The following is a 25,107-nucleotide window of genomic DNA, read 5'->3' as shown; positions in this document are numbered from 1 at the left end:
GGGACGACAGGCATGCACCACCACACCAGGCTAATTTTTGTATTTTTAGTAGAGATGTGGTTTCACCATGTTGGCCAGGCTGGTCTCGAACTCCTGACCTCGAGTGATCCACCCACCTCAGCCTCCCAAGGTGCTGGGATTACAGGCGTGAGCCACCGCACCCAGCCTCTAATCATTTAAAATGCTCTAGGTTTGCTAATTCTTACTTTATCTAGTTCCTGGAACAGCAGTTGCTCCAAATCCAAGGCAGGAACTAAGTAACAACACCACTTGCATCCTGATGACAGTCTTAGCCCCATCCACCTTAGGTAAGAAACTAGAAAAACTGGATATATCGTGGGCTAAGATTAAAAGAACTGTTACAGAGGGCCTAGAAATATCTCATTCTACATTTGGCTACACTTTCCTACCCCTTCTTTTGCAGGATTACCTGACTTTAGCCTAATGCTAAACTATGATCTATTTCTAAGAGTATCTTTCTCTATACTGAAATTGCTGAATATTATGTATATATATGTAATATATAAATCAACAAAATTCACAGATTTTTTAAGATTCTAAATTTAAACAGATATAGGTACATTGTACAATGGAATAACCTTTCCTTTTCTTGTACTCAAATAAGAAAACTTCAGTTGCCCCAAATATAGGTAGACACTAAAAATAGTTAATTTAATAATGATAGAGGAATATTCATAGAGGCTAACATTGCAAAGCAGAGTTTATACTACAAAGATTTTTTAAAAATATATAGTCTTTCAAATTAATATATCTGACTACCTTTCTCTAATGCTCCTGCTTCACCTGCAGCACATCAGACAAGGTAATAATTTATGATAATCATATGAAAATATACAATTAATATTCACCACCTCTCATTCCTCATCACTTTAGACAATCAGTAATGCAGAGTGAAAATGCTGTCAGATTTCTAATTGCTTTGTAATGGGCTTGAAACAGGGAAATCATTAAAGGCAAACAATCTGTCATTTGTCTGTTACTTTAACTATCTATCACACCAAAAACTCATTAAAGAAATTGCTAATGAGCTACAAAAGACTAGACTCATGGTGCTTCTACAGTAGATTAAAAAGTAATACTATGAATTGCTGAAAATATTTTAAAAATATGATATTTTGTGGAAATTCATCAGAAAATATCTATCCTTCAGTATATTTTTTAAGATGTGTGGTTTCATTATTTTGGCATTTAATCCATCATTGCAGAAATCCCTTTAGCATATAAGACTTTTCTCAGTCGCTAAATAATTAAACTAAAAGGTTACAAGAAGCTGAAATGCTAAATGTGTTTATTACTAGTAAACTGACATAAGTAATAAAAAACAGACTATATTAACCCTGATGTTAAGTGAAGAATGCATTTTAAAATTTAATTTTTACTCTCATATCTCTTGTGGATTTAAATTGTTGAAGTTGTAATGCTTAATCATCTTAAATGATGCTATCATCACACAAAAATTATATTCAATGACTGAATTTGAGCACAATAATATTAAACTGTGTGTAATAATATTAACTATTTTGAAATCTTTGAAAATATTAACCAACACTAAAATGTCTCATAATTTTACTTCATGTAATTTTAGGGGAGGAAACAAATCATTTCTTTAAGTGAGCACACAACATTTTATATGTCTTTATGAATTCTACTCTTCCATATGAGATACTTAGCATTTAAAAACCTATAATAATGACACTAATCTTATTTTAAAACAAGAGTCATTGCCTTACATTTCAGAAAAATATGCGAGTAACAAAGATAACAATGATACTAATTATGTTTTCCATTGCTTATGATGAATTAAGTCATGAATTTAATTTCCTATAACAAAAGATGAGGCTCATTAATAAAGTCAAACTTCTATATATATTGACCTATTCATATCTATTAGAATTCACACAAATTAAAAAACCTGAATGCAATAACATGTTTAGCCAGGTGCCATAGTTAATATACACTAGTGAATTCCACACTAACTTCAAAAGGTTCCATAACACCCTGGAAACATCTTCATTATACTCTCTAATTGACTTAAACAGACTTCAAATCAACTGTTTAACACATTTTAACCCACAAATTAACACCCCTTGATCGTTCAGATTAACCTTTCTTGCGTGAGTCAATTACATTACAAAAATAAACTTTTCAAAAAAATTCAGGATTAAAAAACTAAAATAGAGAAAGTAGCACACTTTTAAAAACAGTACAGACAGTCCCTGACTTAGGATGGTTTGACTAACAATTTTTTGACTTTACATGGTGTGTATTCTACTGAATACATATTCAGCAGAAACCGTACTTTGAATTTTGATCTCTTCCCAGGATAGTGATATGTAGTAAAATAATCTCTCATGATGCTGGGCAGTGGCAGGGAGCAGCAGCTGCCAGTGAACCATGCAATCTCTCAGGGTAAACAACCAATACTCTATGGTGTACTGTGTGCTAGATGATTTTGCCCAACTGTAGGCTAAAGTTAAATGTTCTAAGCACAATTAAAGTAGGCTAGGTTAAGCTATGGTTAGGTGTATTAAGGCACTAATAATATTTTCAACTTAAAATGGGCTTATCAGACATAACCCCATCACACATCAAGGAGCTTCTATATATAAATGCATATCCCCACACGACTGGAAGACATCACCACACATTTCAGGGTAGTTGGAAAGTGCCCAGAAAAACCAGAGTGGTGATAAGAAAAAAGAGAAAAGGGCGAAGAAGTGAATGGGGGAAAAAACAAGTTGGTATTTGTATGACTATTAAAGATAAACAGAAGATGGATTACAGACAATATTTTTAATAGGATCATGGAATGATTAAAACATCAGATGTGAAGATAGGAAAAGAGGAAGAAAAATCCCAGATAAGATAAAGACCTATAAGAGGTCTGAAAAAAGTTAGAAAGAACCGACACATAATGCTAAAAAACAAGAAAAACACAGCAACAAGTGTGGTGCCCACAAAAAATATTTACCTCTTCCTCTTTGTTTCTCTCTTGCTTAGTGTACTGCCTTGCACAAACTCAACGAAAGTTCATTGATGATGACTATTGTCAGAATGGCAAAGGAGAGAATAGACTGAGTTAAGACAACCAACAAAGGGAAAAATGAAAACCATTTCTAAAAGATGAGAGGATTGTTCATCAGAACTGATTCTCAATACTATCTAAAGCTTTATGCTAATCCACCAAAAAAAAAAAAGAGAGGAAGTTTTTTCATTCTAGTCATTCACCTTTCCCTTCCTTCAAAGCACTATTTAAAACTTAACACTTCATACACCTTCCTGGATTAGCTTCATCTCGATTCAAGGATTTCAATCATTCAAGTAATCTATTAATTAAAGTTATTAATTAGTATCACAGCACTTGGTATTTCATCTGGCCTAGTACTTCCTACAGTTATTTCAGTTCTGGTTTAAATGTCTGTTTACCAAGATAAACTAAGCTTTGAGAGGACTACAGTCAACTTTGTTTTGTGTCTCCTGTAACTAACGGAGTGAGGGCTACATAAGAGACACTCAACAAATATTTGTTGATTGAGTCAATACATGAATGAAGGCTGTATATATATCATTGTCTTTTAAAAATCAAATAACTAGCTAATTTTTGGTGGTTTTTCTATCTTCGCAGTAAATTATAAGTTGCTCTAGAGGCAATCATTCAATTTCGGAACATAAGCATAATGTCCCGTGGTACTTAAATACAGCTTAGTTCACTGGTATAAAAATCCTAAAATTCAGAATTAAAAATCAAGGAAATGAAGGAATAGTTGGTGATGGAACTACCAAAACAGCCAAGTAAATATAATCCTAGAATAGGAAATAATTAGCAGAAATACGCTAAATATATATATACATAATATAGATTTCCATTATTATCCATCAATGAGAAGCACAATTGACTAGTATGACATCAAATTAAGAATTTGTGAATGTCTGGTGGACTTTAGTTTATGGCAGGCATGTACTAAAGTGATAGATTTAATAACAATGTCATGTTTTGCTACCATCATGACAAAGGATCTTAACTCCTGATATATCTATCTACATCCATAGCACTTAATCAATCATCTTGGAATCAAATATTTAATATATGCCTACCTTGGTTATGTTAGATGCTGATGACACAAACTAAAGTTTTGCCTATCCTTTTAATTTATTTTGAAGTCCAACCAAATGTATAGTTCAACAAATATTTGAGTTTGATTTTATTTTTCCAATTCAATTGTTTCTTGCTTTCATTTGCTCTCTTTAGAAATTCCTAAAATACTGTTATGAATGTCTAATATTCTAATATATAAAAACTGAGCAACAACTATTATTAATTAATAATAATGATAATAGCTAACCTTTACTGAGTACTTACTACTTTCAGGCACAACTATCTCATTTAATTCTCACAACAAATCCATGAGGAAAATACTATTATTACTCCCATATTACAGAGGAAGAAACCAAAGCACAGAGAAGAATTAAGTTCACATAGCCAGTAACAGGAAAAGCCTGGACTAAACACATATGTTCTGACCCTAGAGTTCATGCTCTTAACCATGATACTAACGTAGTTTATATTTCTGCTATGTAAGTTTCACATAAAATGGATAAATTGCCTTCTGAAAATAAGATACTGAGAAACAAAACCATTAGAGCTATGTATCATTAGAACTCCAGAGAATGAGGCAAGATAGCTGGTTCTTAGTTTCTCTGAAGAGAGGTGTTCTTGCTCTCAGAAAGCTTGCAACCCAACTGGGGAATCAGAATATATTCTAAGGAAAACAATATACTGTGATATACAAAGGACTTGCTATGAAAGATAAGAGGTGGCAGTAATTTCTAAGGACTAGGCCATCATAAAATGCTTGATGGAAGAGACAGGCCTTAAAGGAGGGATTATTCTGATAGGAGGAAGAAAAGAATTAGGGTGTTATAAGTAAGGAGAAGCATTTGAACACAATTATTGATGAAATACTGTTACCAAAACACCAGGAGTTCCATCTGCTGCTTGCCACCCAAAAAGCCAATCACTGAGACAATGATTATTGTCAAAGAAGAAGGCTTTAATCAGATGCTGCAGCCAAGGAAATGGGACATCAGTGTCAAATTTGTCTCCCTCACTGACTAAAATTAGGGGTTTATATAACAGGGAAGAAATATTAACTACGTATGAGAAAACAGGAACTAAGGAGGGGTAAGGAAGCAATAATGAAGAATGAGGGGTCTGGCATCTCATTGTCTAGATGCAGTAATCTGGTGAGTTTCAGCTCTTTGATACTTGTTAAGAGGTCTGGGCGTCCTTTCTTGAGGACGGAACTCAAATAAAGATCAACCAAATGTGGCTGGGCGCAGTGGCGCATGCCTGTAATCTCAGCACTTTGGGAGGTTGAGGCAGGCAGATTGCTTGAGCTCAGGAGTTCCAGACCAGCCTGGCCAACATGGTGAAACTCCATTGCCACAAAAAAAATACAAACATTAGCCAGGCATAGTGGCATGCAACTGTGGTCCCAACTACTTGGGAAGCTGAGGTGGGCAGATGGCTTGAGCCTGGGAGGTAGAGCCTGCAGTAAGCTGAGATCGTGCCACTGCACTCCAGACTGGACACCAGGGCAAGACCCTGTCTCAAACAAGCAAACAAAAAGATAAAATAAACGCAAGTTTCAAGTTTTCAGACAAGAAGTGTCCATTTCTATGTTTATTAATTAAAAAAACCCAATAAACAAAACTAAACAAACAAAACCCTGTCTATGGGACTATTGGGTTGGTTTCAGTACCATGAAAAGATCCAATTGTTTAAATGTTTAATGTATGGCGATAATAGGGGAGGCTGGAAAAGTAAGGATCATATTGAAGAGGTAACTTGAATGCCAGGTTAAGGAGTTAGGACTTTATTCTCTAGATCTGCCCTGCTTGATACAGTAGCCACTAGTCACATGTGGCTACTGAGCATTTGAAATGTGGCTAGTTCAAATTGAGGTGTGTTCAGGCACAATACATACCAGCTTTTGAAGACTTCGTAGGAGAAAAGAATGTAAAGTATCGCCTTAATAATTCTTAGGTTAATTAATTTTGAAATAATATTCTGGGTCTACTGCATTAAATAAAATATATTGTTAAAATTAATTTCACCTGTTTCTTATGTGCCTAATGTGGATACTAAAAAATTTAAAATTACATAGGTAGCCTGCACTTATGGCATACATTGTATTTCTATTGGAAAGTACTGTTCTAGAAAATCAAAAATGAAGGAAGCTTAATGATCAGAAATTTATGTAAAAATTGTTTTAAGAAGTTTATTTTGGTACAAGCAGACAGAGTGTAACTGTTCTCAGTCAGTAAGCCAATGGCAAGAAAAGAAAAAAACAAGGTTGTAGTGAAGAAATGGGACCCCTTTAATTTAAAATTTAAAAGATATTTGAGAGACAGAGCAGCTAAATGGAAAGTGTACATTTTGTCTGATTCCGAGTCAAGCAAACCAACCAGAAAAAGACATTTTCAATTAACTGTGAAAATGTAAATAAGGTCTAGATATTATGTGACAGTCCAATAATGACATTATGGAGATAAAAGAAAAAGTTGGTACATTTTAGGGATGCAAACTAAAGTATGTAGAGATGAAATGAGAAAATATTTGGGATTGCTGGGAAAAAAACTATTTCTTACTTTCCAAACCCCAATAAATAAATGAGGTAACACAATAACCTAATACAGTAGTAAATCAAAATAAAATGCTTTTGCTGTAAAAAACAAAAAACCTGGAGTACCAGAGCATTATCTACCTATACAAGGAAGAACCAACAGTGGACAGAGGGGAGTTTGAGGGCTAGAGATGTTCAAGTCGGCATCATTCTGACAGTGCTGTTTAGGAAAGCATTCACGACACTACTTAATTCCATTGCTTTAGGTATTTCCATAAGGCCACACAAGAAAGTATGATGGAGCCAGGACTAAAACCAGATGCTCTTTGTATCTGCCTTTAAACTGCACAAAATCCTGTGAAGAACCTAATCTATACTTTCATCTTTAGATTTTTAAACTTGCTTGTTTCATTCAGTTATTCTTTATAGTTCATAACATTATTAAATAATTGATCATATTAGATTATTTTGTTTATTCTGCTTAAGTTTATCTTGACTGCTTCTCAAATTCAGATTGGTAGAAGAAGGATAAAAAAGAAGGAAAGCAAAATCTAAACAGTAACAACAAAACCATTTAAACATCTCCCAAGTGAAATTTATGTCATGCTGGCCAAAAATAAGATGTAGTTTTCATCGTCAGGTACAATGCTGGGAAGAGGTATTAATGTAAAGCAAGCAGCACAAAGAAGTAATAAAAGGAAACACAGGAATCAGAAAGGGAGAAGAAAGAGAGGAGAGAAAAACACCACCAACACCACCAACAGCAACAACAGCAAACCCCAACAGTGCCCATATGCAATGCCCCCTAACTGCTTCGAAGAAAAGCAGTTCATTCTGTTTTCTGTAAGCTTGAAAGAGAGCATAGCTGCCCTGGGAATGTGTAGACTTGCTGAGTCCCTGTTCTGCTGCTACCCAACTGGCTGTTTGGCCTTGATCCTTGATTTCTTTCCTCATCTATAATAAAGTGGGAATAACAGCACCTGCCTTACTTGTCTCACTGGGTTGAAATGAAAGCAAAGTGAACTGGCAAATGTGAAAGAATTTTGGAACGTTTTCATGTTGTAAGTTGGTTGCTAAGGTCTAAAAGAAATATTAATAATTACGTTGAATATCTACTGCAGAAAAAAAATTAAACTGACCCCATCCCCCGCAAATCTAGCCCTACCTCGCATAGGTTTTAGTTCTTTTAATTTTCGAATGAGAACATTGTAAAGGAACTGTAGGGACGAGAGTAGCATCAGGTCTCCCCATCCTTCTCATAATCCTTGCCCCCGCACCCCTCTCTCACCCCAGAGTTCAAGCGCCAACAGAAAAGATTGAGAGTAGCTCAGGGTACGGTAAACGAAGGAAGCTTTAAAGAAGGCGGGGAAAGCCTGGGATGGCGAGGGGGTGCTCGCTGAGGAGGAGGATAGAAACTACAGTTGCGGGGCCGGGATAAGAGAGACTTAGAACGAAGCCAAAGGCGCCTTTCTTCACAGTTCGGGAACTTACTGGTAGTACACGCCACTCCATAGAAGCCGTGACTGGTTACCATAGCGACCGCGTCGGGGTGGGCGGAGCGTCGCTTCTCAGCGGTGCCACCGCCACAACTGCTCGACCAGAAACCCGGACACGTCGGCGCAGTGACTTCCGGCGGAAGAAGAAGCCGGTCCCAAGTTCTGGCCGACAGTAGGCAAGGAGTGGGCGGCAGCGCGTATGTGAAGTTAGGTAGGTCTGATGTCCTATAAAGCGCGGAGAGGGTGCCCGCCAATAGCTGGGTGGGTAAAGCCGACTGTGAATGGAGAAGATTCCCGAGTCCCCGGCTGTTTCGTTAAGTGTATATAGCTGTGGGAAGAGGTTGCCTGATTTCTGGGGCTCCTGGTAGGGTCTCTCTTCTGGAGCGTGGAAGACTGGCGCATCCTCGCGTAGAGAGTTTCACTCTGTCTTTGCGAGGTCTCAGCGCCTCTCCAATAACAGGGGACTCTTGTTCTCTACCTGCTGGTGCTGACGTTATTTCGCATATCATGCTCTCTAGGCAATCTGGAGGAAAAGCAAACGAGAAACATTCAGAAGGAATGCCCCCAAATTTATTTTAATTCTTTGGTGTTCTGTTTTGCTTTTTTTTTTATTCGTTCATTTTGTAAATATTCATTAAGCTACTCCAGCGTGTTTAGTGAGTGCTTACTTGTGTGCCAGTTTTTTCATAAGATTAGCAGAAATACCTTCTTAAAGGTTCATACACCACCCAGTTCATTATAAAATTCTTTTTTTTAATGCTGTTGTATATTTATTAATTAAGGTATAAACATATATCGTGAAACACCTAACACATTTTCCATACTTGTCGGTACACTTGTACGTGGAATTCTTGGGGCATTTTAAATAAAAATATATGCTTTCTCAGGTTTGCATTATAATCATGATTTACTCGACTAAATATTAAAGAACTTACAAAAGTAGTACTTATTTTTTTCTTAGATACATGGCAAACCGTAATGAATTGTCATTAATATTTCTATTCAGCTAATCTGAGAAGGCCCACTTCTGGTTCCATGGATGATGGCTGCTGAGCAGATGCCCAAAAAGGATTGGTACAGCATCCTAGGGGCAGACCCATCTGCAAATATGTCAGACCTAAAAGAAAAATATCAAAAACTCATATTAATGGTGAGTCCTTTCTTTCAGATTTTAAATCATGAGGGGAAAAAAATTAATTTTTATATGAAAGCACAAATTTAGGTTTCCAAAAAATAGGATACCAGTGGCAGGAATCCAGGTATTAATTTGATTTAATTGAACGTTTCAGTAATATTGCAGAAAAACTTAATTTGAGGTGGGAAAGCCTGGTTAGGAGCAGGAGATCTGAGTCAGGCTGCTTGAGTTAGAATCTTGAGTCCATCTCTATCTGAGAATTTGGACAAGTTACTTTTTCTTATATGTGCCAAGGGAGGATTAAATGAAATAATCCATGTAAAATATTTATAAGTGTTGTTACGTAATAAGCAAAAGTAGCCACTAGCCACATGTGGCTGTTGAGCACTTGAAATGTGGCTAGCCTGACTTGAGTTGGACTGTAAGGGTAAAATTTACATTGGATTTTAAAGACAGTATTTTAAAAGAGTTAAAATAATTTAACAAATTTTATGTTGATTATGTTGATTAAAGTTCACTGGTTTTATTTTTCCTCTACGGTGTCCATCTGCTGATAAACTTCTTAAAAGAATTCTTGATCTCTTATCTAGTTTTCATATCTAGCATTTCTACTGGCTCTTTTTTTAAAGTTTCCATCTCTTTCTCATCTTTTTATACTTGTTGTCCACTGTTTCTACTATATCCTTTAATAAACTTATCACAGTTAAAGTCCCTGTCTGATAATTCTTTGTAGTTAATCGAACAGTTTTTATGTGGATTATATGTTGAAATGATAATATTTTGGATTACTGGCTATTTTGTGTTTTATATGCATAATATGCATGCATGTATTTGCACATATCCAAGTTTGTTTCTCTTGCATTTTACTTTTTTAACATTACATATGTAGCCTGCATTTATACTTACATTATATTTCTATTGGGTAATGCTGATTTAGACCATTTATACACTAATTATCAGTTGACTTTTCGTTGTTGTTGTTGTTGCCCAGGCTGGGGTGCAATGGCACGATCTCAGCTCACTGTAACCTCCGCCTCCCAGGTTCAAACGATTCTCCTGTCTCAGCCTCCCAAGTAGCTGGGATTAAGGTGCATGCCACCACACCTGGCTAATTTTTGTATTTTTAGTAGAGACAGGGTTTCATCATATTGGTCAGGCTGGTCTCAAACACCTGACCTTGAGTGATCCTCCTGCCTCGGCCTCCCAAAGTCGTGGGATTAAAGGCATGAGCCACCACGCCCGGCTGACTCTTTTTTTTTTAAATGAATTGTAGTGTTTGTAAATATGTTTTTCTAAACTTTTATATTCATTTTTTCAGTCTGTATTGTGATGCTTCTTAAGGCAGTGTCTGTAATTCTATACTGAAGTCCAGTTAACTCAGTTTATAAAGAGTAAAGAACCATTATTTATATAGAATTTGTTGTCTCTTCAGTTTAGACCAGTTACATCAATGTTGTTTTGCCAAAACTGTTAATGTTCATTGTAAGAGACAGTAGCTGTTTTTCATCATTAGGATTGTACTAATATTCTTACTTTAGGAAGTATGTCGGACTAAATGACCTTAAGGTACCTTTTGCCTCAGAATTTTTAAAATTTCTGTCAGCAGAATCAAGTAGACTTTATTGAAAAATATCCTAATATTAAACCATCCTTGTGCCTCACTCAGTTAATTGGGAGATGAGGCTGGAAAAGTAGACTGGATCATGCTGGTTCTTGTAGGCCATATTGGCCTTTAATTGGCCAATGAGAAGCAGTCTGCACATAATATGTAGTATCTGTCAAACAGCAAAGTGGATAAACCATTTTACGTATGCGCCGACAATGTGTCAGAGAGTTCTGGTTGCTCTTCATCTTTGCCAATATTTGATGTTATTGGTCTCTTTCATTTTGGCTGTTGGAGTTTTCGCAATTTTGCCACCATTGACATTTGGGCAGGATAATTCTTTGTTATTCGGCTGTTCTGTGCTTTGTAAGATGTGTGGCAGGATCCTAGATGTCAGTAACAACTAAAAATGCTGCCCGCCTATCAAAATTGCCACATCCCATGAGAATCACTGGACTACTCTACGGTGTCTGTAGTCATACCCCATTGTGGGGTTGTTGCCTTTTAAAAATTTCTCTGATGACTAATGATGTTGAGCCCTTTTTAATGTGATAATTGGCCATTTGTATAATTTTCTTTTATGAAGTGTTTTTTTTTAATTAAATATATTCTTGATTCTGTATATATGTGGTATATATTTTCTCCTAGTCTGTGATTTATCACGTCATTTTCTTCATGGCATCTTTTTGATGCAGAGTTTTTTGTTTTGACAAAATATAATTTATCAAATGTGTGTTTTTATAGTTAATACTTCCCATCTTCTCTAAGGTTATGAGAATATTCTTCGATGTTTTCTTCTAGAAGTGGTCATTTGCTTTTACCTTTAGACTTATTTCTGTGTATGGCGTAAGATGTAAGGTCATGCTTTTATTTTTCCTCAGTATAGATATTCAGTTGTTCCAGCATCATTTGTTGAAAACTTTTTTCTCCATTGGACTATCTTGGCAGTATGAGTCTATTACTGGACTCTATTCTGTTTTATATGTTTATCCATTTACTAATACCTCCATCTTGATTACTGTAGATTTATAGTCAGTCTCAAAGTCATTGTAAAATTAGTTCTCTAATACTCTCCTTTTCAAGTTTATTTTGGTTATTCTAGTTTGCTTATATTTCCACAGAAATTTTAGAATCAGCTTGTAAGTGTCTTCCAAAAAAATCTTGCTTGAGTTTTAAACTGGGATTGCAATAATATATATCCACTTTGGTAGAATGGGCATCTTAATAATATTGAGTCTTTGAATCCATACTTAAGCTATCTTTCATTTCTCTCATCAGTATTTTATAATTTTCAGTGTAGAGGTCTTACATATCTTTTTTTGAATTTCTTTCTAGGTATTTGTTTTTGGTTCCATTGTAAATGGTATTTTAAAAAATATTTCATTTTTCAGTTGTCGATTGATAGTATATAAAATTATAGCTTATTTTTATATACTGGTCTTTTATCTGACAATCTAAGTAAATTTGCTTTTTAATTTTAATAGCTATTTTTGTCAATTTCTTAGAATTTTCTGCCAACATAATTATGTCATTTGCAAATAATGAGAGTTTTAATTCCATCTTAACAATCTGTATGTCTTTTGTTTCCCTTTCTTCCCTTAATGCACTAGCTGGTTGCTTCTATTAAATGTTGCTTCTATTAAAATGTTGCTTCTATTAAAATGCTTCTATTGAAGTGTTAAGAGCAGATATCCTTGCCTTGTTCCTGATTTTAGGAGGAAAACCTTCAATATTTTACCAGTAAGTATACTGTTAACTGTCTGTTTTTAAAGATGCCCTTTATCAGCTTGGGGAAATTCTTCCAATTAATACTTTGCTAAGAGTTTTTATGATAAGTAGGTATTTAAATTTGTTAGATCTTTTTTTTTTTTTTGCATTTATTGAATTTTGCATTTATTGATCATTTATTGATTTTTCTCATTTAGTTTGTTAATGTGGTGAATCACGTAGATTTTTCTTAAGCCCACTTCTCATTCCTAGGATGAACAAACTTCACTTATCATGAAGCATTATTATATTTATACATGGAGGGATTCTAGTTGCTATTATTTTGTCATGAATTTTTATGTTTAATTTCATGCTATATATTTGTCTGTAATTTTCTTTTCTCATAATGTTTATGTCTAAATTTATTATCATGTTTATGCTAGCCTCATAAAATGAATTGTGATTTCTGGCTTTATAGTGAGGAAGAGAGGTGGAGGTCTAACCAGTTTTTTAGTCTTAACCAGTCTTTCTCTTGTTTAATTTTGCCCCTCAACTCCACTCTCAAAGGTACTTGATGCCTTCCATTCCTCAGTTTCTCCTGCCTCTGTGTGAATGAACTCACTTCTTTTTCTCTTTCACTTTAGACTTAGGTTTCAGTTTTTGCAGGTACACTGAATTTGTTATTTATTGATTAATTTTACATCTCTCCAAATTTTGGTATCTTTCGCCTGTTTTTTTCTCTTCTCTCCTGTTCTTTCACCTGTTTTTTCTCTTCTCTCCTTTTTGTTCATACACATTTATGCCTTTTTAAAAATAAAAAATTATTCCTTTGCTGTTACTATCAAGGAATTTTCAGTGGGAGGAAAGTGTGAGCCAGTTGCTGTGGCTCACACTTGTAATCCTAGCTACTCGTGGGGCTGAAGCAGGAGGACTGCTTGAGCCCAGGAGTTCAAGGCTGCAGTGAGATATGATTGTGTCACTGCACTCCAGCCTGGGCGACAGAGCAAGACCCTATGTCTTATTAATTTGCCATTTAGTGGAAGCTCTGAACCATTTTCTTTTCCCTTTAGAGGCCAGATACCCGTCTGTGGCAATACGCCTTTACATTTGCACTCTGCCCATTCACTGCCTCACCTGATTCTCACTCATTGTTTCAAAATGATCTTAGTTGTAATTGTGCCTCCACAGCTGTCTACCATGTCCGTAGTACATTTCATGGTATTTCTCTAGGACAGGGGAGGTGTAGCTCTTAGATAAGGAGAATGAGGGTAGGTGGACTGTAATAAAAGGCTGAAATTTTTTCCACTGCTTTTCTTTTAGAAGATGAGAAAGACTTGAACATGTTTACACTGTATGGGAACTAGCCACGGAAAAGCTTGGGATTGAAGTTACAGGAGAGTTTGAATAATTAACAAAAGCAGAAAGGAATGGGATCTCAATCATAGGTAGAAGGATTAGCTTTAGGTAAGAGACAGGACAGACCTGTCTTCATTGTTACAGGAAGGAAGGAAGGAATAGGCGGTTACAGGAAGGAAGGAAGGAATGGTTGCAATAGGCAGTTTGTTTGTAGGTTTGGTAGCAGAAAGTTGAGCTCTCATTTGGTACCTTCTTTTTATTCTCTGTGAAGTAGAAGACAAAGTTGTCTGTTGAGAAGGGCGAGAGATGAAGTGAAGCAGCAAATTACAAGAGAGAGAATTTCAACAAGCATTATTCGGGGAAGACTTCTTGTTGATAGCTATGTATACTAGGGGAGCAAGAAGTCTCAGCTAACAACCTGGCAGCAGGCAACAAGAGACAATACATCTGATATGATTTGGCTGTGTCCCCACCCAAATCTCATCTTGAATTGTAGCTCCCATAGTTCCCATGTGTTGTGGGAGGGACCCAGTGGGAGATAATTGAATCATGGGGTGGAGGGGTTCCCCCATATTGTTCTCCTCATGGTAGTGAGTAAGTCTCTCAAAATCTGACGGTTTTATAAGGGGTTTCCCCTTTCACTTGGCTCTCATTCTCTCTTGCCTGCCGCCATGTAAGACATGCTTTTCGCCTTCTGCCATTATTGTGAGGCCTCCCCAGCCATGTGGGAACTGTGAATCCATTAAACTTCTTTTTCTTTATAAATTACTCTGTCCCGGGTATGTCTTTATCTGCAGTGTGAAAATGGATTAATACACCATCTCATAGCATTTTGCCCTTCTTTTGCCTAGGTTGATATATCAGTGGTCCTCATATTACAGTTTAGCACAATAATTTATAATCATAATTATGGCCATGAGTTATATTTGTTTAATTCTGTTTAAGAAGGCAAGGAAGTATAGAGTAGTAAGTGTATAATTAGTAGCATGTGTATTGTACTTAGCAGTTTACAAATGCTTTCACATCTGGTTTTATCTTCTGTAAGGTAGGCTTTGTTACCCCTATATTTGTACTTGAGAACATGAAGGCTTAGTTACAGTTAAGTGGTTTGTCAGAAACAGAATTAGTAAAGGTTATGATCTAGGCTTGATCATGTATCCTCTGACTCTAAATTCTCTCCCATTATATCACACTTCTCATAATTGCCATCTAAAAGGGTTTGCTGCTGTTTAAAGGCATAATTTTTATTTTTTCTGGATTTCCACGGACCTCATTTATGCACAGTTAATTAAGTATTATGGAAGGTCAGACATAATTACTACTTTCTTATAATTTGAAAGGCTCTAGTTTTTTATGGCTTATGAAGTGAAATTTATTTTTCTTACTCTTTTTGCATAAGTTTAGACTTTCTAATAGATTTAAGGAGAAAATTATAAGGGAAAATCATATTATTTATAATGTTTATCAGATTTTTAAAAACAAAAACAGGCTTTTAAAATTCATTTTCTTGTTTCCCAGTTAGAATGATCACATTTTGTTAGTCTGTGTTTTTCAACAGTGTCACAAAACAGTTGGAGAATAAAATTACATTAGACTAACAGCATTTTGTATCTAATTTTTTAAAAAGGCAAATGTACTACATGTACTTTTCTAAGTTCAGAAGACTGAATTTAGCACCTCCTACACAATTAGTTGTTTGGATAAAATATTGCTAAATCGTAGGCTACTAAGTTTACAATACATGTTGATTTAGTAAATACTGTTTCCTTATTTCAATTTTTTGTCAATGTAATGCTTACTCAGGGTCCTGATTCTGAAAAAATTCTTACTAATTGAGATATTTTAGAATACTTTAAAGAGAGAGAGAGAGAGAGATATACACACGTAAAGTGCAGAATTAACTTTAAAGACATTATTCACATACCATACATATTACATATTATAGACATACATATTGGCCTGCTGTGTAATAATTTACAATATATCAAAAAAGTAATTGAACCAACATTTTTCAACATTGTTTTATTAATAGGGACTTTACTTATTAGTAAATCAATTGTGAATTGATTTTTAATTTTTTTTTCTAGTTTTCTATTAAAAACAATTTGAATAGTACTCCACTGCTTTGAAATGATCTAGGGTCCAGAATAATTAGTAATGTTATTCCCATATTTTTTGCAGTTATGCATGTGAAAATTGCTATTTACTTAGGAGAAAGCTTCATCTCAAAAGCTTTGTCAAATTGAGAACTGGGGGTCTTTTCCCATTGATGCTGATAATATTACAGGATACTTTTCAATTGGAAAAGAGTTATTGTGTTGGAAAATTATATGCTTCTGTTATATGTTCTATAATCTTAAAGAAAATCCATGTAATTTGAGTCAGGAGTGTGCAGGATGGTCTTGTTCTTAATGTTGGAAGGGTGTAAAATACCACTTAATACTTAAGTGGGCATTCAGAGGGTCTCATTTGATTAGAAATGGTTATATATAGATTAGCTTTAAGCTAGTTATGTAATCCACTTTAATGTCTTGAAAAAGAAAGTAGAAAGGGTTCCTGTACTATAGTCAGAAGAAAATTATCACATTGGAAAAGAAGGGAGTTAAGAACAATTCTTTAAATAGGTCTTTTGACTACATTACAAAGCAAAAGTGATCTTGATTACAGGAAAGGTACTTAGGCATTAAGAGAAATTTTGTGAAAAACATCTAGGAGCGTGCTAAGTAAAAATCAGGAAGATATAACTTGTCTTGTAGTCCACATTATAATTTCTGTTACCATAGTTAACTGTTTAGCTGTCATCTAGGTATTATTAACATATAGAATGCACGATATGTAACAATAAATAGTTATGTCATAGAGAGACTCTATTATAAACAATTCTTTTTGATGATAAAAGTGGTAGGAATAGCATTTTAAATGAGTAATAACTTTAGCTAACGTGGCACTGAGTTTCAGATACTCTTGTAATCACTTCGTGTGAATTAACTCATTTAACTCTGCAAAGTGCAATATCATTATTATTCCTAATATATAGATGGGTAAACCAAGGCTCAGAGATTAAGTAACATACTGACAAGTAGCAAGGATTAAGTAACATACTGACAAGTAGCAAGAAATTATGACTTTACATATACTTTGAAAACTGCATTAAAAAAAGCAGGCAGTCAGTTACCTTTCCAGTGTTTTTTTTTAAATATTTCTACCGCATAAATGCAGCAATAATAGATTATATCTTTAGAGAAAAGGTAGTATTTATGTTAAAGATACAGACTAGTGAAAAGTTAAGCATGAACTCTAGAGGGAGGGAAGGAAATTACACTAGAAACTTGGTGAAAAGTTTGAAAGGTGGCAGTGTGGTGTTGTGGAAACCTGAGTTCTTACCATGCCTGATTATTAGTTAATGACATTTACTTCCCCAATTCCTGAGGAATGTAAAAATATGTTAAGAAGTTCATTTTCTTTTATCTTACCCATTTCCACTACAATTGTGCTAGGACAACTAAGGTGTGTCTTAACATACATAAACTCCATGGACCTGAGTTTCTTCATCTGTAAAAATGAGATGCTTATACTACATTACTCTCTAAAGCCAGCTCTGGTATTTGTTAATTTTTTTCTTTCTCTTATTATATTTTCAATTGTCTTCTAGCTCAGGGATCCCCAACCCCCAGACTGCGAACCAGTACTGGTCCGTGGCCAGTTAGGAACCAGGCCATGCAGCAGGTGGTGAGGAGCCAGTGTGCGAGTGTTACCACCTGAGCTCTGCGTCCTGTCAGATCTGCTGAGGCATTAGGTTCTCATAGGAGCACAAACCCTATTGTGAACTGTGCATGTAAGGAATGTAGGCTGCACACTCCTTGTGAGAATCTAATTAATGCCTGATGATCTGAGGTGGAACAGTTTCATTCTGAAACCATACTCCCTACACCCCCATCCATGGAAAAATTGTTTTCCACAAAATTGGTCCCTGGTGCCAAAAAGGTTGAGGACCACTGCTCTCGCTGACCCACCAAGTCTGAGAATTTTTTTCTTAATTTAACATACTGTAAGTAACTTTTGGCAATCCAAGATTGATTTGTTGACTCATAATGCTTGCAATTTAAACGGAACAATTAATTGAGACTGCAGTGGTAATGTGTCTCTCATTTGCCATGTTTTTAAGATGAAAAATATCCCCTTTACGGCTTGTTTAAAATGTCATCATTGATAATGCTTTTAAGTTGGAAAATCTGAGTATAAATGCTCCACAGTTTCCTTTTACAGACAGTGAAAGAAAGAAACTTTTGTTTTTCTTTTGAGACAGTCTTACCCTGTCGTCCAGGCTGGAGTGCAGTGGTACGATCTAGTCTCACTGCAACCTCCGCTTCCCCGGTTCAAGAGATTCTCCTGCCTCAGCCTCTCAAGTAGTTGGGATTACAGGTGCCGCTACCACACCCAGCTAATTTTTTTTTCTTTTTTTGTATTTTTAGTAGAGATGGGGTTTCACCATGTTAGCCAGGCTGGTCTTGAACTCCTGACCTCAGGTGATCCACCCGCCTTAGCCTCCCAAAGTGCTGGGATTACAGGCATGAGCCACTGTGCCAGGCTGAAAGAAATCTTAAAATAACTTTCTAATTATCTTCTGATTTACCTAGCTGATAGGAAATATATGAAGGATGATTTAGGGCATTATTATATTTATCATGTAGTCTAGCTTAAAAGAATTATAGTGTTTCAGAGACTCTGAAAAAAAATAATAAAATCTCCCAGTAAAGAAAAACCCAGGACTCAATGGATTCACTGCTGAATTCTACCAAACATTTAAAGAACTAATACCAATCCTACTACACTATTTTGAAAAATACAGGAGGAGAAAGTACTTCAAAATTCACTCTACAAGGCCAGTATTACCCTGATACCAAAACCAGACAAAGACACATCAAAAAAAGAAAACTGTAGGCCAATATTTCTGATGACTATTTGTGTAAAAATCCTCAACAAAATACTAGCAAACCAAATTCAACAATATGTTAAAAAGATCATTCTTTGTGACCAAGTGGGATTTATCCCTCAGATGCAAGGATGGTTCAGCATACGCAGAGCAATCAATGTGATCCATCTTATCAACAGAATGAAGGATAAAAACCATATAATCATTTCAATTGATACTGAAAAAACATTTGATAAAATTCAACATCACATCAATGTAAAAACCCTTGAGAAACTGGTTATAGAAGGAACATACCTGAATATCATAAACACCATATAGGACAAACCCACAGCTAGTGTTATATTGAATAGGGAAAAACTGAAAGGCTGCTCTAAGATCCGGAACGTGACAAAGATGCCCTCTCTCACTGCTGTTATTCAGCATAGTACTGTAAGTCCTAGTTAGAGCAACTCAGCCATCTGACAAGGGGTTAATAACCGGAATGTATAAGGAACTTAAACAATAGGTGAAAAATTTGATTTTAAAATGGGCAAAAAACTTAATAGACATTTCTCAAAAGAAGATGTACAAATGGCAGACAGGTGTATGAAAAGTTGTTCAATCAACATCATTGATCATCAGTGAAATAAAAATCAAAACTATGAGGCAATGTCATCCCACCCCAGTTAAAATGACTTCTATTAAAAAGGCAATAACAAATGCTGGTGAGGAGGTGGAGAAAAGGGAAACCTTGTACACATTTGATGGGAATTAAATTAGTGCAACCACTATGAACAACAGTTTGGAGGTTCCTCAAAAAACTTAAAGTAGAACTACCATATGATTCAGCAATCCCATGCTAGTTATATACTCCAGAAAAAGGAAATTAGTGTATCAAAGAGATATCTGCACTCCCATGTTTATGACAGCACTATTCACAATAGCCAAAATTTGGAAGCAACTTAATTGTACATCAACAGACAAATGGATTTAAAAATGTATATATACACCACAGAGTACTATTCAGCCATAAAAGTGAGATCTCGTCATTTGCAACAACATGCATGGAAAGAGGAGGACATTATATTAAGTGAAATAAGCCAGGCAGAGAAATGCAAACTTTGCATGTTTTTACTTATTTGTGGGAACTAAAAATTAAAACAATTGAGCTCACGGAGATAGAGAATAGTATAATGGTTACCAGAGGCTGGAGAGGGTAGATAGGTGGGGGAGAGGGCAGTGGGGATGGTTAATGGTTATAAAAAATAGAGCTAGATAGAATGAATAAGATGTATTTGACAGCACGACAGGGTGACTGCAGTCAACAATAATTTATTGTGCATTTAAAAATAAAAGATTTTAATTGGATTGTTTGTAACATAAAGGATAAATGAGGTGATGGATACCCCATTTACCCTGCTGTGACTATTATGTGTTGTGTGCCTGTATCAGAATACCTTATGTAATCCCTAAATATATATACCTACTATGTACTCATAAAGATTAAATATATACCAAGTAATAAGGCCCACTCCTAATAGTTTTAGACCCAGAGAAATAAAGTCTACATACCACATGCTTGCATAAACATTATCAATCAAGCTAAAATTAAATAAAATATGTTGATATTCTATCTTAAAAATATATTTTCCTTACAAATATACCTTCATATAGACCTGGAAGACCAGGATTAAATTTAGAATTATTTGAGTTTCTTACGGACTGAATCCTTATGTGTCCCCCAAATTCAAATGTTGAATTCCTAACCCCCAGTGTGACGACATTAGGAGGCAGGGCCTTTCGGGGGTGATTAGATCATGAGGGTGGAGCCCTTGTGAATGAGATTAATGCCCTTATATAAGAGAAACTAGAGAAATCCCTCACAATTTTTTTTTTTTTTTTAGTTTTGAGACGGAGTCTCACTCTATCGCCCAGGCTGGAGCACAATGGTTTGATCTCAGCCCACTGCAACCTCTGCCTCCCAGGTTCAAGAGATTCTCCCACCTCAGCCTCCCGATGGGGTTTCACCATGTCAGCCAGGCAGGTCTCAAACTTCTGACCTCAGGTGATCTGCCCGCCTCGGCCTCTGAAAGTGTTGGGATTAGAGGCATGAGCCACTTCGCCCCATCTCCCTCACTTCTTTCACAATGTGAGGACAGAGGAAGCCATCTATGAAGCAGGCCCTCACCAAACAATAAATCTGCTAGTGCCTTGATTTAGGCAATATATCGTTGTTATTTAAGCAACCTAGTCTATGGTTTTTACGTTGTAGCAGTCCAAATGGACTAAGACAGAGTCCTTGGGCTTCTATGCCCAAATGCAGCAGTACAGAGACAGCTACCACTTGTCCTACCTTGCTGCTTTTTCTACCCACAGCCAGAGATATAAGCTTCGTCTTGACTTCAGGCTCTTTGGGCAGGGGATTCTTTTGTCCTGATCCCCTAGAATGAGTGAAACATAACCTGTAACAGGGCACATAGGAGACTTATATGCAGATCCTCTTAGCTAAGGACATTGTGGGGTATGGCAATAGAGAAAGGACCAAGAGCACTCTCTAAAAGCAGGCAAGGTGTGCTGTGGTTTGAATATTTGTCCTGTCTAAAACTCATATTGATATTTAATCACTGTTGTAATGGTGTTAAGAGGTAGGAGTTTTACGAGGTGATTAGCTTAGCTATGAGGGCTCCACCCTCATGGGTAGGATTGGGACCATTAGAAAAGGGCAAGTTCACTTCCCTCTTGCTCTCTCTTGGGCTGTATCCGTGCTATGTGAGGATTCAGCATAACCCTCCTCTTCAGAGGATGCAGCATGCATGGTGTCATCTTGGAAGCAGAGATACTGGGCTCTGACCTGCTTGCACCTCGATCTTGGACTTCACAGCCTCCAGAACTGTGACCCAATACATTTCTGTTTTTTATAAATTACCCAGTCTCAGATATTTTGTTATAGCAGCATAAAGTAGACTAAGACAAGGTATAAATTAATTGTAATATGTATTTATATTATTGTACCATCTATTCTGGTTATTTGCTGTAGTTATGTTCTTTGAAGTTGCCACAAACACTGAATTAGCAAATAATAAAAAAAAACATTGATCCTAGGGGAAATGTAGGGTTAGGTTCCTGAGAGCCTCTGCTCACAGTTTCCTCAGGTGATCAATAAAAGGCTTTGTTTTATGTTTGTTTTTGTTTATAACATGTTATTTAATATATATTGTTGATTTATTTAACATTGAACTTACGGTTAACAGCACTGTAACTCATGCGTGAGTGACACTTACCTAAGCATATGTGTTTTCCCCATAAGGCACATCATGGGCTTCTTGCTCTTAGGAACACTAAACAACACTTAATACACTAATTGGGAGCCATTTGAAATGGCAAAATTGCCAACAAAAGGTACAAAAATGCAAAAATCATGGCACTGAATAGACTGTGAAAAGGATACTTGCAGTGTGAGAGCTGAAAGAAGGAGGCATAGCATTACCTTGCTTAATTTCAGCTGGGAAGATGCATGTCAAGTGACTCAAGTTTTTCACCAGTCTGCACATGTCACCAATGACCAAGAAAGCATTACTAGTATTGATATGGGGGTTATAAATAAATTTTAGGAAGTAGATGAATTTGCAAATGTGGAATCCGTGATTAACGAGGATCAACTAATTATGTTGGAAGGCTTGCTATGATGGCCCTCCTCTTCCACCACACTTTTTTTTTTCATAATACAGATGTTTGATAGGTATTCATAAAATAAAAACCAAAATACCATTGCACTCTGAAGTTAAAAAAAAGATTCTAAACAACTCGACTCAAAGAAAAATGTAAAACAAAAGGAACCATATTTAACAAATGTTATGTTAGCATCTGTGAAATACAGCTAAAATAATTATCAAATAAAATTTATAGCATTAAATACTTATGTAAATAAGGAGAAAAAAATAAATGAATTAAAACCCAGGTAAAAAGTTAGAAAAAGGAAAATAGAGTAAATCAAAAGAAAGCAGAAGAGAGGAATTGATACAAAGGTAAAATCAAAAGTAATGCTTTAAAATACAAAAAAAAAAGTGGAACAAACAAAAAGCTGTTTTGTTATAACATTATTGCAGGTTACATTGCATGTTGCAGAGGTTTGATGTATAGATTATTTTGTCACTCAGGTGATAAGCATAGTACCCCCAATTGGTAATTTGTTGATCCTCACCCTCTTCCTACCCTCCACTCTCAAGTAGGAACTGGTGTCTATTGTTCCCTCCTTTGTGTCCATATGTACTCAGTGTTTAGTTCCACCTTAATAAATGAGAACATGCAGTATTTGGTTTTCTGTTCCTGTATTAGTGCACTTAGGAGAGTGGCCTCCATCTCCATTCATGTTGCTGGAAAGGAATGATCTCGTTCTTTTTTTTTTTTATGGCTACATAGTTTTCCATGTTGTATTAATATATGTACCACATTTTCTTGATCCAACCTAACGTTAATGGGCATTTAGATTGATTCTATGTCTTTACCATTGTGAATAGTGCTGTAATGAACATACACATTCATGTCCCATGTGTCTTTGTGGTAGAAGGATTTATAGTCCATTGGTTTTATACCCAGTAATGGGATTGCTGGGTTGAATGATTGTTCTGTTTTAAGTTCTTTGAGGAAACACCAAACTGCTTTCCACAGTAGCTGAACTCATTTGCATTCCCACTAGCAGTGTATAAGCATTCCCTTTTACCTGTAGCCTCACCAGCATGCATTATTTTTTACTTTTAGATGATAGTCATTCTGACTGTACACCCCATTTTGAAAAAAAATTAAATTTTGTTCAAAATATATTTACTCATACTGTGTAATTTGATTTTTACAAAACACTGTGAAGTATGCGGACATATTTTTTATTCACTGACTAAATATTAAGGGTCTTGTAATGTGTCAGGCGCTGTGCTAGGTGCTGTGGATTTAGTGGTGAATATGGGCAAAGGTCCTTGCTCTCATGAGTAGCTTATAGTTTGGCAAACATTCTTTTCATTTTTCAAATGAGGAAATTTTATGCAGTTGAATAACTTTTCTAGGATCACAAGATGTGTAATAACAGAACCAGAATCAAAACTCAGTTTTTAGTATTTTAAAAATCAATGTTGCTCCAGTTATCTCTTGTATCTTTAATTTCCCCTTTCCATTAGCTTTTTCCACTCATCCAGTAAAATGTCTTCAAAAAAATTCTCCATTGACCTTGGTTCTTCGAACTGTCACTCCTTTCTTCTTGCGAAACATTAATTGACTACTATACATTGGCTTCTCAGCCCACTCCCTTTCACCACTGTCAGTCTTCTAAACAGTGACTACTAAAGTGGCCAGTGTTCCTTATTTGCCAAACATAGTGGATTTACTGTGACATCTGATATTGTCATAAGTCTTGAAATTTGAAATTTCTTCCTCTATGGGCAGGAGCATGTCTTTCCTGATTATCTTCTTGCCTGTCTGAGCACTGCTCTATTTTCTTTTCCAGCGTCTGTTCCTCTTTGTGATATAAATGTCACTGTTCTTCTGAGTTTTATTTGACCCTCTTGACTTAACACGAAATCAAGGATTCTTCTTCTGAGTCTCAGGGGACTTGGGAGGTCTGTTAACCCCTCAATTATATGCAAATTTTATCAGATTCTTAGAGGAGTTCAAAACTCAAAAAATTTGAGACAGACTGCTCTCTGTGTATTCCTTTAGCTTTATCTGCTGCATGAGTGACTTCCAAATTTATGTCCCCTACTTCCTACGTTTCCCCTTGTCTGACTCCCACCTTTGATCATCAGCAGCCTTAGCATAGTTCCTCAGGAGTGCTGCCATAGCACAGTGGTTTCTTTATTGCCAATCTACCTACCTATCCTCTTACCCATTCCATCCTACTATCAGTTTAGAATTATTTTTGTCTTTGAAACAAAAATATGATTATGTTCCTATCATGAAAATAATGTGGAGTTTTAATTATGGGCATATCCACATTTCTTGGCAAAGTAAAAATCTCCCTATGATTTGACCCCAGTCTAGCTTTTCAACTTCATCTCCCTTTTCCCTGTCCAACCACTCTTTCACTCATTCTCGGTCTGACTTACAGTCCTGCATTTCATAACTCTAATGCCCATTTTAGTACTTTCTTGTCTTGTATTTGCTACTTCCTTCTCCCTGGAATACCCTTTCCTCCCCGATCCTCCACAGTTTCTCCATAGCCAACCCTATGCATCCTTCAAAACCTAGTCATATATCACCTTTAT

General features: G+C 35.9%; 2 protein-coding genes across 14 annotated transcripts in view; one reads left to right on the top strand and one right to left on the bottom strand.

Moving 5' to 3' along the window:
* Positions 1-8,270, bottom strand: part of LOC105471497 (doublecortin domain containing 1) — a 503,306-nt gene extending 495,036 nt beyond the window's left edge. For 10 of the 11 annotated variants that reach the window (XR_011610715.1, XM_011723979.3, XM_071074912.1 and 7 more), the window contains exon 1: positions 8,139-8,270. The gene's annotated coding sequence lies outside the window, so the exon portion shown is untranslated. Of the gene's footprint in view, positions 1-2,992; positions 3,114-8,138 lie in introns of those variants that run through there. The other variant, XM_071074908.1, reaches the window with a different exon arrangement.
* An 890-nt stretch (positions 8,271-9,160) lies between these two features.
* The window catches only part of LOC105471495 (DnaJ heat shock protein family (Hsp40) member C24), a 59,696-nt gene continuing 43,749 nt past the window's right edge, over positions 9,161-25,107 (top strand). For all 3 annotated transcript variants that reach the window (XM_011723978.3, XM_011723976.3, XM_011723977.3), the window contains exon 1: positions 9,161-9,293. In XM_011723978.3, coding sequence (XP_011722280.1) covers positions 9,183-9,293 — 111 coding nt within the window. In that variant the 5' untranslated portion in view covers positions 9,161-9,182. The remainder of the gene's footprint in view (positions 9,294-25,107) is intronic.

Source organism: Macaca nemestrina, chromosome 12 (assembly GCF_043159975.1).
Source record: "Macaca nemestrina isolate mMacNem1 chromosome 12, mMacNem.hap1, whole genome shotgun sequence".
NCBI classification, from domain to species: Eukaryota; Metazoa; Chordata; class Mammalia; order Primates; family Cercopithecidae; genus Macaca; species Macaca nemestrina.
The sequence above is the reverse complement of the archived record's forward strand: the minus strand, read 5'-3'. Positions and strand labels throughout refer to the sequence as shown.